Source organism: Pongo pygmaeus, chromosome 6 (assembly GCF_028885625.2).
Source record: "Pongo pygmaeus isolate AG05252 chromosome 6, NHGRI_mPonPyg2-v2.0_pri, whole genome shotgun sequence".
NCBI classification, from domain to species: domain Eukaryota; kingdom Metazoa; phylum Chordata; class Mammalia; order Primates; family Hominidae; genus Pongo; species Pongo pygmaeus.
The window spans coordinates 138,140,426-138,156,647 of record NC_072379.2 but is presented as its reverse complement, the minus strand read 5'-3'; the positions used below and the strand labels follow the sequence as shown (position 1 = coordinate 138,156,647).

The 16,222-nt window shown below is 39.2% G+C and overlaps 1 protein-coding gene and 1 pseudogene across 3 annotated transcripts in view; one reads left to right on the top strand and one right to left on the bottom strand.

Annotated features, from left to right (window-relative positions):
- IFT56 (intraflagellar transport 56) overlaps positions 1 to 16,222 on the bottom strand; it is a 56,661-nt gene that overhangs the window by 3,041 nt on the left and 37,398 nt on the right. For all 3 annotated transcript variants that reach the window (XM_054496764.2, XM_054496765.2, XM_054496766.2), the window contains 5 exons: positions 9,540 to 9,628; positions 9,244 to 9,327; positions 8,208 to 8,277; positions 6,646 to 6,752; positions 626 to 759 (listed from right to left, as the gene is read on the bottom strand). In XM_054496764.2, the coding sequence (XP_054352739.1) occupies positions 626 to 759; positions 6,646 to 6,752; positions 8,208 to 8,277; positions 9,244 to 9,327; positions 9,540 to 9,628 (484 nt within the window). The remainder of the gene's footprint in view (positions 1 to 625; positions 760 to 6,645; positions 6,753 to 8,207; positions 8,278 to 9,243; positions 9,328 to 9,539; positions 9,629 to 16,222) is intronic.
- Positions 13,444 to 15,292, top strand: LOC129040790 (male-specific lethal 3 homolog; annotated as a pseudogene).

Below are 16,222 nucleotides of genomic sequence, written 5' to 3'. Positions count from 1 at the left end.
CCATTGCACTCCAGCCTGGGCAACAGAGCAAGACTCTATCTAAAAAAAAAAAAAAAAAAAGAAAGAAAGAAAGAAAAAAAAAAGCAAGTGTAAACAACTTAATTTTATTAATTTTATGTAAACTAATGTCTCAGTATTTCCTAGAATATGAGAAGGTGAAAAAAAACAAGAGTTATCAACCACATCTACTCCATTCCTAATTTTTTGAGACCTAAACTAAAGGACACAGGAAAAAGCCAACAGGCAAAAAACAAAAAACAAACAAAAAACCCAAAAGAGTAGAAGAGTAAAAAAAAAAAACACTTTGTCTATAAAAATGGCTATTCATTTGGAACCAAATATACATCCTGCTCTTATATTTGGAGGCTATTAGTGTACTCAATGTATATATGACTTAGAATGATCTGATCCTATTATATATGATTTAGAATTATCTGATTCTACAAAATGAAAGATTTCTGGAGGAAAATGGTCAGATAGAAATATTTAATATCAACCTTTTTTTCATCATTCTAAAACATCATTATAATTATGTGTTTTCAGAAGATATCATCCAGGAGAACAATTATTTTCCCTCACAGACAAGCAAATGAGTAGAGGTAGTATTTCTTGCCTGTTTACTTACTTGGGTTCTCTCCCAGCTACGATCATCTGGAAAATGCCCACACAGGCACCCCGTTTGCCTTCCCAATATTCAGGGTTAGGATCCAGCCTCTCAAGGACATCAAAAGCTTTGGCAGAATAGTAAAACTGGCCCATCTGAATAAGAGAAAGTATGTGGTAATACTTGCAGTAAAAAGATTGCACAGAAAGAACCTGAACATAAAGATAACATGAAACGGGACTGTATGAAATAAGTGCATGGGTGCTGACAACATTTTCGGTTAGCAAGTTAGAAAAACTTCAATTCCCAATTAAAACAATATGAAGGAAAATTACACTTTGGGTACATGGGTTCAGTTTAAACTACCTTATGTTCACTCAGTTTTCAACAGTATAACATTTTTTCTACATAGAGTCAAATTATGCTACAATCAGCACTTTTGCCTTTTCTTCTAATTGTATTCTAATCTTGAGGATAAACTGAGGATTGTGATTTGAACTGAGTATTTTTCAAGTCTCTTCAATACATTCTTTTCAGATGACTACTATCATTCATTTTATGCTAATTTGATCATGTTCAACTCTAGGATGGTCTTTCCCTAGTCTTGTTCCTAAATTCTCAGAATGCTTAGATGTATGCTGACTACTATTCTAAACACTAAATCTTTTAAATGTTTAATGCATTTTGACAGACATTTTTCCCAAATGTACTACACATTTTCTTGGCCTCATAGAACATGTTGAATGTCATTAAATTTTGCTTAGATTAGTTTTCTTTTATTTAAAAAAAATTTTTATTCATTTTTTTTTTTTTAGAGATAGGATCTTGCACTATTGCCCAGTGCTGGAGTGCAGTGGTGCCATCATGGCTCACTGCGACCTCAAATTCCTGGGCTCAAGAGATCCTCCTGCCTTAGTGTTCCAAGCAGCTAGGACTACAGGTGCACACCACCATGCCCAGCTAATTTTTAATTTTTTGCAAGACAGGCTCTCACTATGTTGCCCAGGCGGGTCTCAAACTCCTGGCCTCAAGTGATCCTCCCACTTTGGTTTCCTGAAGTGCGGAGATTACAGGCTTGAGCCACCGCGCCTGGCCAGATGAGTTTTCTTACTTGGCAATCATAAATACATACTGTTACCAATTTCACTTAAGGCTTCAAATTGCTGGGCAACTCTCTTTATGGTTTAGTTACTTCTTTATTCCTGACAGATGTTTTTCTAAATCTTTGACAATTTCCTTAAGACAGCCTTCTTAGCTTAGCCTTATTCTGTACTTATAGGGAAAACACAACTTTCTTCTCTTCAGTTCAAATTATATTTACACCTTCATTCTTCCTTTCCTCCTTTCTGCCTAATCTCACACGAAGATTTTTTTTATTATTTTCAAGGTTTGTCCTACTATTTATGTACTCTTTTTTAAAAAAGTCTTTATTGTGAAATAACACACATATAGGATGGGAAATGAAACATCCATGTACATCTTACTAATTATAATGTGAAAATACTGTAAACACTACCCAGGTCAAGACACTGAGAGCAACACAAAAGCTCTCTGTGTGTCACTTCCAGACCATAACTCCCTCTTTCCATACCCAGAGGTAACTACTCTTCTGACTTTTATGTTCTCTCTTAAGTATACACATCTTTAAACAATATAATTGAGTTCTGCTTCTCAGAACTTTATATGAACGAATACTGTAAATATTCTATTATGTCTTGTACCTATGATTCAACATTATAAGACTCATCTATATTGCTGTATTTAGATCTAGTTGATTCATTTAAAAAATTTTTTTATGTTGAAGTATTAATAATTATAGATCCATGGACAAAGATAGGACAGAGGTCACGTGTACCTTTCACCTAGTTTCCTCCAAAGGTTACAGCTTAAATAAGGATAGTAAAATATCACAATATAAAAATCAGGAAATTGACACGGGTACCGTGTATGTTGATGATGGTCCTGTTATTTCATCATATGTGTAGATTCATGTAACCACAGCCATACAACTATCAAGATACCGAATTACTCTTTTTTTCTGGACACAAGGTCTTGCTTTGTCATCCAGGTTGGAGTGCAATAAGGCAATCATAGCCCACTGCAACCTTGAACTTCTGGGCTCAAGTGATTCTCCTGCCTCAGCCTCTTGAGGTAGCCACCATGCCCAGCTACTTTTCTTCTTTTTTTTTTTTTTTTTTGAGATGGAGTCTCGTCCTGTCACCCAGGCTGGAGTGCAGTGGCGTGTTCTCAGCTCACTGCAAGCTCCACCTCCTGGGTTCATGCCATTCTCCTGCCTCAGCCTCCTGAGTAGCTGGGACTACAGGCGCCCGCCACCACGCCTGGCTAATTTTTTGTATTTTTAGTAGAGATGGGGTTTCACTGTGTTAACCAGGATGGTCTCGATCTCCTGACCTCGTGATCCGCCCGCCTCAGCCTCCCAAAGTGCTGGGATTACAGGCGTGAGCCACCGCACCCGGCCTGCCCAGCTGCTTTTTAAAAATGTTTTATAGAGACAATGTCTCACTATATTGCCCAGGCTGGCCTTGAACTCCTGGCCTCAAGCAATCCTCCTGCCTTGGCCTCCCAAAGTACTGGGATTACAGGCATAAGCCACCGTGCCTGACCAAGATGCAGAACTATTATATCACCACAAAGATTTCCCTTGTTACCCTTTTACAGTCACATGCACAGCCCTCCCTGCTCACTATCCCTAACATCTAACAACCACTAATTTGTTCTCTATCTCAATAATTTTGTCATTTCAAGAATGTTACATATATGAAAGCAAACAGTATGGGACCCTTTGAAACTGGCTTTTTTCCTTCAGTATAATGTCCTTGTTACTCCGTTAATTCAAGTTACTGTGTGTTCCAATAGCTTGTTCCTGTTCTGGTCACCCTGCAAATGCAAGAGGGACTCCAAACCAAAGTTTGGTTTGGATGGTGAAACTGATGATGCCACACACACAGCAAGAGGATATGAAACGTTTTCTTACATAGTTGAAGTCTAGGGAGAGTAGAACGGCTCTATTAAGCAGATCTGAAAAGGCCTGAGAGAACAAGGAAAGGAGACTGGCCTTGGTGTTTACTGTGGTTAGGAGGTGGGGCCGTGGTGAAGGTTCCTGTGCATGGGCAGGGGCTTGTGTAGTTTAAATCACCCTATGGTGCCAAAGAAGGGAGCACGTAGGTTTTCTTATTATTTTGTCCAGATGTGGGGCACAAGGGGAAGAGGCAGGGGTGAGGCTTAAAAGCTGTCAGCAGTCAAACATCCAGAAATGGAGTCAGACTTCTCATTATAGTTCCTTTTTATTACTGAGTAGTATTCCATGCCAAACCAGTCTGTTTAACCATTCACCTGCTGAAAGACTTTGACTGTCTCCAGTTTTAGGCTATTACAAATAAAGCTGCTATTAACATTTAAATATTAAAATTTGTGTTATTAACATTTATATATTTCTGTGGATATAGGTTTTCATTTATCTGGGATAAATACACAGGAATGCAATTGCTGGGTCATATGGTAAGTATATAAGAAACTGCCAAACTATTTCATGGTGGGTTTTTTTTTAATCCTTTTATTTTTGACCTATGTATATCAATATATTTAAAGTGAATTTCTTGTTGAGAACACATAATTGGGTTATGTTTTTTAATCCACTCTCTCAATAGATGTCTTTTAATTGGCATACTTAGGCCACTTACATTTAATTATTGACATGTTAGGGCTTAATTCTGCCATTTCCCCCCTTATTCTCTTTGTTTTTCTTTGACAAGGACCTCACACATATGCTTGATAAAGACTTGACTGTGTGATCCCCACAGAAGGAAGATAAGAAAACCTGTATTTGGCTTCCCTAGCCTTCACCTACACCCATCTTTTTCCTGCTGTTCCTGTAGTGTAATAAATTTTAGCCATGAGTATAACTTTATATTAAGTCGTATGAGTCCTTCTAGTAAATCACCAAACTAGCGGGTGGTCACAGGACCACTGAGACATTAGGTAATGCCAACTTGTTTTTCAAGTAGTTATCTTGCTTTGATGTTAACCCTATTCCCCTCTCATCTCCTCAGGACCTAACTCCATCAAAAATGCCCCATCCTCCTGAATCTTTAATCTCACTGTTCAATGGCTCATTTTCTTCTGCCTATAGGTACACTCCCCTATCCCCATTCTAAAAGGACTCTCCACTCCATCCCCCCCAATTCCAAACCCTGATTTTCCATTTAAGTTAGCACTACATTTTTCCTTCTTATTTTTAATATCAAATTTTTTAAGACTGTGGTCTATGTTACACTCGCTGCATCTGCTTTGTAATCTGACTCTATACCTCTTACTGTCTTCTCAGTCCTCATGCATTTCTATCCAGTTGCAGATTTGACACTCTCCTGCCTTGGTTTTTGATTAAATGGGAGCAAGAAAAAGTAATGAAAAGCATTTTTTTCCTGTCCTCATTGTTTTCCTTCTCTTCTGTTCATCCTCTCCTTCATTTACTCTTCTTTCTCTTTCTAGCCCTTGAACACTGGTGTTCCGCAAGGTTCCTCACCCCATTTACTGGCTAATCTTATTCTCTCTCATACTCTGCTGTTGCTGCTGCTCTGCTGCTGCTACTACCACCACTAACTATGGTTAACTTCTAAATCTACATTGTTAACTACTAAATCTACATTGCTAATCTTGATGAATACCAAAGCTCCAAGCACAGCCTGTTAATTTCCTACTTCTGTTATCTCTGCTGGGAGCCTCAAAGACACTTCAGATTTAATACATCTAAAACTGAAATAATTTCCTGTCTTCTAATGTTTTCCTTCCCTCTGTCTCCCCTAACTTATTTAAGAGCATTGCCACCCACCAAGTCATGTTAAACTATTATTTTTAAGTTTCCTATGTCTTAAAGTATTTTCCACTGATGGTGATTCACCTCTTTTTTTGGTGATGATTCACTTTGAAATGAGCTTTTGTTGATTAATTTAATACGAGATTCTCTTTACCTGACATTTACCTGATTTTTGACATTTTTGGAAGAGATATTCCAAAAATAGGAACTTCCAGAATTTGAGGCTGATTTAAAAAAAATCTTAATCTATAGGCTAGGTCCCCAAACTACTACCTCCTCCCAGCCTTTCCAACTCCCCCCACCCCTCTACACACACACCCCAGCATGCACACAAAACAGCCATTTCTTTACTAAATCTGACTAATTTTTTATTCTCTTTTTCTGGTTCCTTTGTCTTTCCTGTCTGCCATTTGCACCTCAAAGTTTGGTTTGCACCTCTTCTCACTTTACATTTTACTTGGGTAATCTCACTGTTTTTCAGGGCTTCAGTTAATCCAGTCATGTACTTCATAACCGTATTTTGATCAATGATGGGCAGCATATATGACTGTGGTTCCATAAGATCATAATATTATATTTTTACTGTGCCTTTTCTATGTTTAGATACGTTTCAATACACAAATATTAGCCACTCTGTTATAATTACCTACAGTATTCACTACAGGAACATGCTGTACAGGTTTGTAGCCCAGGGAGCAATAAGCTATATCATATGGCCCAAGTGTATAGTAGGCTATATCATCTAGGTTTGTGTAAGTACACTCTGATGGTTGTACAATGACAAAATCACCTAATGACACATTTCTCAGAACTTATCCCCATTATTAAGCAACACAGGACTGTACTTAAATGTTGATGACTCCCAATCTATGTCTCTAGATGTCAGAAGACATCTTTCTTGAGCTTCAGAACCAAATTTCCAACTACCAGATGAATATCTGTACATCAACGCTGACTAAAGATTCATATCCTTTAGAAATCTAAAACTTCTTGTCTAAATAATTATTTCATATACATGTAAATCTCTGAAATACTGCCTATCTCTGAGTTCAGTTAATTCATAAAAAGAATGGCATCTCTTATAACACTATGTGAATCCTCTCACTACTAGCCATTTAGTCTGCAGGACATTTTCCCCTAATATTTAGCCAATGCAGCAATGTGATAACGAATCTTTAATGTTCCCTTTAGTCTCAGTCAGACTCACCTTGTAGCAGTCATTAGCAATGAGCTGTAAGAGACTGAAGGACTCGCCGGAGGTTTCCATCTTAAGATAAAGTTCCCAGGCTAGTCTTGGTTTCTTATTCATAATATCTGCAAAAGGAAACAAAGATTTGTAAACAAATGAGTCATTTTTACATGTACAAAAAGTAATTTCTGCACCTTATTATTCTATGGATTTGGTTCTATATTCCAAATAAAGTAATGGAAAGCTTTCATGGAAAGCTTGCAATGTTGGCATTAAGCTGGCTCCCTGCCAGAATTCTACCATACTTAAAATATTTAAGTTAGGAGTCACATAATTATGTCTTTCAGATTGGATTGACTTCTGGTAGTTCCTACTTTGCTCATATGCTTAAAAGAGGATACCTATCATTCATTCAATCCTACTCATCATTTCAATCTCACTTAGAAGATACGATTGCTAAATTTTCCTCTGACTACAAAAACTCAGTGAACATTTTATTTGATTTTTTTTTTTTGAGACAGAGTCTTGCTCTGTCACCCAGGCTGGAGTGCAGTGGTGTGATCTTGGCTCACTGCAACCTCTGCCTCCCAGGTTAAGTGATTCTCGTGCCTCAGCCTCCCAAGCAGCTGGGATTACAGGTGTGTGCTACCACACCCAGCTAATTTTAGTATTTTTAGTAGAGCTGAGGTTTTGCCATGTTGGCCAGGCTGGTCTTAAACTCCTGGCCTCAAGTGATTTGCCTGCCTCACGCTCCCAAAGTGCTGGGATTACAGGTGTAAGCAACTGTGCCTGGCCAACATTTTAAATCTTGAGTTTTAAAAAGGAACAAGAAACGATAGTGAGTTAGAGACAGAAAGAGACAGAAAGTAAAGTTCTTTTTTTTTTTTTTTGAGACGGAGTCTCGCTCTGTCACCCAGGCTGGAGTGCAGTGGCGTGATCTCCGCTCACTGCAAGCTCCGCCTCCTGGGTTCACGCCATTCTCCTGCCTCAGCCTCCCGAGTAGCTGGGACTACAGGCGCCCACCACCGTGCCGGCTACTTTTTTGTATTTTTAGTAGAGACGGGGTTTCACCGTGCTAGCCAGGATGGTCTCAATCTCCTGACCTCGTGATCCACCCGCCTCGGCCTCCCAAAGTGCTGGGATTACAGGCGTGAGCCACCGCGCCAGGCCTAAACTTCTATAATATACCAAAAAATTACATTTTTGACATTTTGCCGCTTTTTAGACTTGACCCATAGTGAAAAGTTAAAATTAGTGTAACAACATCATTTCACAAACAACACCATAAACTGAGACTCTGGAAACTTTAATGAGACTTTAGGAAGAACTTGACATTTTTCAAGCTATAAGTACTAGGTCAATGCTATATAGTAGAACTAATCACAGGGTAAACTTGCATGACACATTTACATGGCAACTCTTACTGAGTAGCATTAACAACCCTTAATTTCAGTGTTCACTCATTCTACAGAACAAAATGCAAAATAAAATTAGAAAACATTCAATGTCATTTCCGAACAGATTATGCAACCAAAAAGGAAGAGGATTCTTCTTGTAACATTTAAAAAAAGAAGACTCACAGCACCGAGCTAACCAGCTGAGGTAAATGTAATCGTTTTTCATCTTCTCACTTTGGATCAAGAGGAACGCCTGCAAGAAGAGAAAAGAAAGGGAATACACATGAGGATGGTTTTGCAATAAAAATACCCATTATTGGCTCGCCTTAGATTGATGATCACTATAGCATTATAGATAACCAAATTCTATACAGGCTGCTAAGAAAAGTGAGGGACAAAATTGTGGTGATTTTAAAATATTACACCAGAAATTGATATTACAAGTTGACAAAAAGTTGGTAAGGATATAGAAGATTTAAACAGAATAATTAACAACTGTATGATACATATTTTTTTAAGCATATATGACCATGCTACACACAGGTCAGTAAGGCAAGCCTCAACAAATGGCACATGCCACTATACTCAGCTATTTAAAAAAAATTTTTGTAGAGATGGTGTCTCACTATATTGCCTAGGCTGGTCTCGAACTCCTGAGCTCAAGTGATCCTCCCACTTTTCAGCCTTCTGAAATGTTGGGATTATAGATGTGAGCCCAGCCCAGAGCACATTCTATGACCACAAAAATACAATTAATTTAGAAATCAAATAAGAAACATATTGATAGTCATCAAGCTTATACTTATGATATGTATACTTTTCTGTATATATGTTATATTTCTATAAAATTTACTAAAAAGGGAAAATTTTAATATGGTTATAAAATCTATGTCTATTCACATTGTACTTTTTTTTTTTTAAGAGACAGGGTCTTGCTATGTTGCCCAGGCTGGAGTACAGTGGCTATTCACAGGCACGATCATAGTGCACTGCAGCTTAAAACTTCCAGGCTCAAGCCACTGTCCTGCCTCAGCCTCCCAAGTAGCCGGGACTACAGGTGTGTGTCACTGCACCTTCTCCACAGTGTACTTTTTCATGCATCCTAAGAACACAGGAATCTTTAATAATCCTTAACCCTTGACCATTTTATTCCAGTGAGAAAAAGATAAGGATGCTTTTAGATAGAATCATTCAAATGCTTTCAAAAGCAGGTACCCACCTCTTCGCCCTCACTGGTATTGCCTGTTGCAGCTTTGGCTTGGGCATAATTAAAGTTAAAGATGTCATCATTATAGAAGTAACTCTGAAAAACATACCAATAACAGGTCACATTGAGAATTAACATATAAAATATAACCATCAGTTATGCCAGATAAACACAAAACTAACCTTAAGGATTAGTTGATGCCACTAATGCCACCACAGAAAATGGGCCATCTCTAAGGGTATCTTATCTTCTCTGACACATTCTATAGTATTTTGTATATAAAGTCTTGTAGATAATTCTATACTGACCTTAAATGAGTTGAGGTAAATCAAAACATCATCAAACTGCTTAAGCAGGAAGAAACAGGAAGCCATGCACTGCCTCCCTGGTATTGTATCTGAAATGGAGGGGGAAAAAAACCCAAATATATTCATGAAACTAAAATCCTCTTTAGCTGAAGTTTGAGTTATTTAATAATTTAGAGACAGGAAAATATCCCAAAATATCTTTCTAGATTCTGACATTATACATTTTGTTCAGTGGACAAAACCCCAATATAATGGAGGTCACAGTTCTTGAGAGTGACCAATAATCTCTCTGGGGATTAACTCCCAGAATCCAAAATGAACACACGCCCTGCACGTTCACTAACTACATTACCCAGGTCATTTTCCAGGGCTTTGATTCTCTCATCCAACATGTGCACATTCAATTAGTGTGGCCTGGTCTCCATTATCACTTTTCTAAATCAACTTAGCACTTCCAATCTCAAACGGAAAAATAATTTGCCATGGAACCATCTGATTCTGATCCTGATCCAACTTTTTGCCTGATACCGGATTCCTGTTTGAGTAGTGGAGGATTAGTATAACTCCCGCCCTTGCCACAGGCATTCCCTAAGGCTCCTTATCCTGTTTAATTTTTTTCCTTTAGTATTTATCACAGTCTGATATACTATGTACATTTGATATACACACACACACACACACACACTATATATATATGTATATCTGATCAGATATACATATAAAATATAAAACCATCAGTTATACCAGATAAACACAAAACTAATCTTAAGGATTAGTTGATGCCACTAATGCCACCACAGAAAATTTTCTGGTATATCTGATGAGATGTACATACATATAGTATATATATATCTGATATATATAGTATATCAGACTGTGATAATTGATAAAGGAAAAAAATTAAACAGAATAAGCAGTCTTAGGAATGCCTGTGGCAAGGGTGGGAGTTATACTAATCCTCCACCACTCAAATAGGAATCTGATATCAGGCAAAAAGTTGGATAAGGATCAGAATATACATATCAGATATACATATGTAGTATAAATATATATATACACACACACTATACATATACATGATATATTATTTCTTTTTTCTTTTCTTTTTTTTTTTGAGACGGAGTCTTGCTCTGTTGCCCAGGGTGAAGTGCAGTGGTGCGATCTTTGCTCACTGCAACCTTCGTCTCCTGGGTTCAAGTGATTCTCCTATCTCAGCCTCCCGAGTAGTTGGGATTACAGGCACACGCCACTACACCCGGCTAATTTTTGTATTTTTAGTAGAGGTGGGGTTCCACCACATTGGCCAGACTGGTCTCGAATTCCCGACCTCGTGATACGCCCACCTCTGCCTCCCAAAGTGCTGGGATTACAGGTGTGAACCACCACACCCGGCCACTATATAGTGTTTCTAGTCCATCTGCCCTACTAGACTTAAGTTCCATAATGGTTGGGAGTTTTGTTTGTTTACTGCTGTATCCTCAACAGCTCAATAAATTTTTATTGTGTGAATGAATGAATGAAATGGGGAAAATTGTACTCAATAACCAGTGCTGGTGAAACATTTGTGAACGTCCAGGAGTGATAAAAATATTTAATTTTCAGTTCAGCGTGAAGACTGTTACTCAGAATAGATGCCAGGCATAGACAACCAGTACAGGCAGCACCATATTGGTTCATGCTGGCTAACTAGCATCTCTTTTTATACCCCTTTCTCAAATCTTTCACTTAATCTTGGCTGATGAAATACTTTAATCATAAAAATGAAGTTTCAAGACTACTAGTGGGCAATATAGGTGAACATTATATAACTGTGGCAGAAAGAAAGCATTTTCTAAGCTTAATACCCATGCAAGAAATCATTATAGAAAAGAAAAACTTAATTAAATATGGTTTTAATATTTTTTATTAATCTACTTTATTTTTTTTAATTTTTGTGGGTATGTAGTCCATATATCCATACTGCATATGGATATCCAGTATATTTTGATACAGGCATACAATGCATAATAATCACATCAGGGTAAATGGGGTATGCATCACATCAAGCATTTGTCCTTTCTTTGTGTTACAAACAATCCAATTATACTCTTCTAGTTATTTTGAAATATATAATAAATTATACTGTAGTCACTCTGTTGTGCTGTCAAATACTAGATCTTAAGCCGGGCGTGGTGGCTCACGCCTGTAATCCCAGCACTTTGGGAGGCTGAGGTGGGTGGATCATTTGAGGTCAGGAGTTCAAGACCAGCCTGGCCAACATGGTGAAACCCTGTCTCTACTAAAAATACCAGGTGTGGTGGCGGGTGCCTGTAGTCCCAGCTACTCGGGAGGCTGAGGCAGGAGAATTGCTTGAACCCGGGAGGTGGAGGTTGCAGTGAGCCGAAATCATGCCACTGCATTCCAGCCTGGGTGACAGAGCAAGACTCCATCTCAAAAAACAAAACAAACAAACAAAAACCAAATACTAGATCTTATTAATTCTAATTTTTTTTTTGGAGCCATCCTCACTGTCCTCCCACTCCGCTACCCTTCCCAGGCTCTGCTAACCATCATTCTACTCTCTATCTCCATGAATTCAAGTGTTTTAATATTTTTTAGCTCCCACAAATAAGTGAAAAGTGTGTCTTTCTGTGCCTGGCTTATTTCACTTAACATAATGTCCTCCAATTCCATCCATGTTGTTGCAAATGACAGGATCTCATCTCATTCATCTCATCTCATCCTTTTTATGGCTGAATAGTAAGTATTCCATTGTGTATATGTACCACACTTTCTTCATTCCTTCACCTGTTGATGGATGCTTAGGGTGCTTCCAATTCTTCGCTATTTTGAACTGTGCTGCAATAAACATTGGTGTGCAAATCTCTCTTTGATATGCTGATTTCCTTTCTTTTGGGTATATACCTAGCAGTGAGATTTCTGTACCATATGGTCATCCTATTTTTAGTGTTTTGAGGAACTTCCAAACTGTTATCCATAGTAGGTGTGCTAATTTACATTCCCACTAACAGTGTACGAAGGTCCCTTTTCTCTACATCCTCTCCAGCATTCATTGTTGCCTGTCTTTTGCATAAAAGCCATTTTAACTGGAGTGAGATGGTATCTCACTGTAGTTTTGATTTGCATTTCTCTGATGATCAGTGATGTCAAATACCTTTTCATATACCCATTTGTCATTTGTATGTCTTTTTTTTTCTTTCTTTCTTTCTTTTTTGAGATGAGGTTCCACTCTTGTTGTCCAGACTGGAGTGCGATGGCGTGACCTCGGCTCACTGCAACCTCCGCCTCCTGGATTCAAGTGATTCTCCTGCCTCAGTCTCCTGAGTAGCTGGGATTACGGGCGCCACCACCATGCCCAGCTAATTTTTTGTATTTTTAGTAGAGACGGAGTTTCACCATGTTGGCCAGGCTAGTCTTGAATTCCTGACTTCAGGTGATCCACCCGCCTCAGCCTCCCAAAGTGCTGGGATTACAGGTGTGAGCCAAGGCACCCGGCCTTGTATGTCTCCTTTTAAGAAATGTCTGTTCAGAGCTTTTGCCCATTTTTAAATTGGATTGTTAGATTTTTTTTCCTATTGAGTTGTCTGGGCTCCTTCTATATTCTGATTATTAATTCCTTGTCAGATGGCAAATATTTTCTCCATTCTGTGGGTTCTCATTTCACTTTGTTGATTGTTTCCTTTGCTGTGCAGAAGCTTTTTTCACTTGATGTGACCCCATTTGTCCATTTTTGCTTTGGTTGCCTGTGTTTGTGCGGTATTACTCAAGAAATCTTCGGGCCAGGCTGTTCACACATGGTCAGGAACCTCACACGTGCTTTGTTGTTACTGTTTGCACCCCCTGACACCAACGAGGGCCACCAGTGGAGGAGGCCTCTGGACTACAGTTTCTGTCTTCATGTTACATGTCTCCTCCAGTGTGGCCCAGCGCCAGGTGGGCTCCTGTGGGACGCCCTGCCATCAGACCCAGATTGTTAATGTTATTGTTGGGAAAGACAAAAAAGGCAGAAAGATCCCAGAATATCTGATCCACTTTAATGGCTGGAACAGAAGCCGGGATAAATGGGCAACCGAAGATCATGTGCTTCATGATACCGATGAAAAGAAAAGCTGTAGCTCGCCTGAGCAGCACAGGAAGAAAGAAGTGCTGCAGGTTGCCTGGTGTTGATTGACTCTGTCTTAAAAGGCCTCCTCATTGATAAAAAAGATGAAAATGATGAAAACTCATTAAGCAGTTCCTCTGACAGCAGCAAAGGATGAAGAAATAAGTGAAGAAAGTTATATTGAAGAAAAGACTGAAGTGAAAGAAGAACCAGAGCTTCAAACAAAAAGAGAAATGGAAGAAACAACAATAACTCTATTAGAAATACCTGAAGTTCTGAAGTAGCAGAAGGATGATTGTTATTACATTAACAGGAGGAAATGGTTAGTGAAACTTTCATGCCAGACCAACATCATAATGATTTTGGAAGCATTCTGCTCTCAATGCAGCCTTTTCAGCCAATGAGAGTCCTCGTAACCATCATGCTATGCCACAAGCCAATATGAACGTGCATTATATCCCAGAAGAAAAGAATGTTGACCTTTTTAAGGAGATGGTGGATGGATTAAGAATAACCTTTGATTACACTCTCCTGTTGGTTTTACTCTAGCCATATGAACAAGCTCAGTATAAAAAGGTGACTTTGCCGGGTGCGGTGGCTCACACCTGTAATCTCAGCACTTTGGGAGGCCGAGGTGAGTGGATCACCTGAGGTCAGGACTTGGAGACCAGCCTGGCCAACATGGTGAAACCCCGTCTCTAGTAAAAATACAAAAATTAGCCGGGCATGGTGGCAGGAGCCTGTAATCCCCAGCTACTCGGGAGGCTGAGGCAAGAGAATCGCTTGAACCCAGGAAGCAGAGGTTGCAGTGAGCCGAGATTGCACCACCGCACTCCAGTCTGGGCGACAAGAGCGAGACTCCATCTTCTCAAAAAAAAAAAAAGATGACTTCGTCCAAGTTTTTTTTCCAATTAAGGAAAGTGGCACAAACACTAATACGATCCAGGAGGAACTCTCTCCCAGCCTGCCTTTGTTGAATCCATCCATGCCACAGTCCACAGAGAGTCAGCCAACCATTAGTGAACCAGCCACCCCCAAAAGGTGCAAAGCTGAGTTGGAAGCATTGCAGTCTCTGAGGCGGTCCATGAGCCACACCACCAACTGTGACAGACTTTCTGACAGCAGCACCTCACCTCAGCCCAAGCGCCGGCAGCAGGACACATCCGCCAGTATAATGAAGCTGTTCCTGCACCTGGAAAAGAAGACACCTGTGCATAGCAGATTGTCTTCACCTATTCCGCTGACTCCCAGCAAGGCTGGCTTTCAAGGGAGAAAAACTAATGAAATGAATGAGGTCCTGTCCTGAAGCTTATGCCATTACCCACCAGGTGACCAGCCGCTTCCACCCTCTTACATTTATGGGGCATAACATTTGCTGCAATTGTTTGTAAAACTTCCAGAAATCCTTGGAAAGATGTCCTTTTCTGAGAAAAATCTGAAGGCTTTGTTGAAGCACTTTGATCTCTATTTGAGGTTTTTAGCAGAATACCGTGATTACTTTTTCCCAGAGTCAGCTTGTGTCGCTGCCTGTGAGGTGCATTACAGCAGCAAGAATCTCCGGGCAATTTATTACAGTGTTGATGGTTCTGTAAGAACAACTCCTCTATCCAGCTCAGTGCTCTGGGTTCCAGATGAACAACTATCAAGGTAGTGGGTCTTTACCCAGAGCACAAACACAATGCCCACCTGGCGGCTCTGACAGAGGTAGGCCCTGAGTTGCCCACACACTGTAGTCATTCTGTTAGGAATTGTTTCCTGGGTGCCTATAGTGCTCTGACACAACACTTGCTACTGTGCAGGCCATCTGTGATGGCAGGAAAAAAGCAACTGGGTCCACAGTGAAATGTTCGTGGAAGCGTACATAGGTTATGCTATTTCAATATACATTGCAGTTAATTAGCTAGAACCACATTGTTTTTTTGTTAGCATTAAATAATTTTTTTTTTTTTTGCAAATTGGTTTCATTCTTTTGATGAAGCTGAGCAACTCTGTCCAACAAGGTTTAGTTTGTACTTGGAAACCACAAAGTAGTCTCAAAGTATTTTAGAGGGACTCGATATTGACAGCAAAAGAAAATTTGCAGCTACACATTTGCTTCTAACAGTTCCCTCTCTGTGAAACATTATTTTTGGTGATCTAAAGAAAGCATTGCGTTTCTTGTTTGAGATTTTACAGCTATACTTTGCTGTGTGATGTTATGGTTACCCTTCTGTAAAATGTTAGTTTTGGTGATCTAAATAAAGCCTATCTTGTTTGAAAGAAAACAAAAACAAGAACAACAACATAAAAAGAAGTCTTTGCCCACACCAATGTCCTGGAGAGTTTCCCCCAGTGTTTTCTTGTAGAATTTTCCTTATTTAAGGTCTTAGATTTCAGTCTTTAATCCATTTTGATTTGATTTTTGTATAGGGTGAGAGATGGGAGTCTAGTTTCATTCTTCTGCATATGGATATCCAGTTTTCCCAGCACAATTTATTGAAGAGACTGTCCTTTCCCTAAAGGTTCTTGGCACCTTTGTCAAAAATGAGTTCACTGTAGACGTATGGATTATTTCTGGGTTCTCTTAATGTGCTCCATTGGT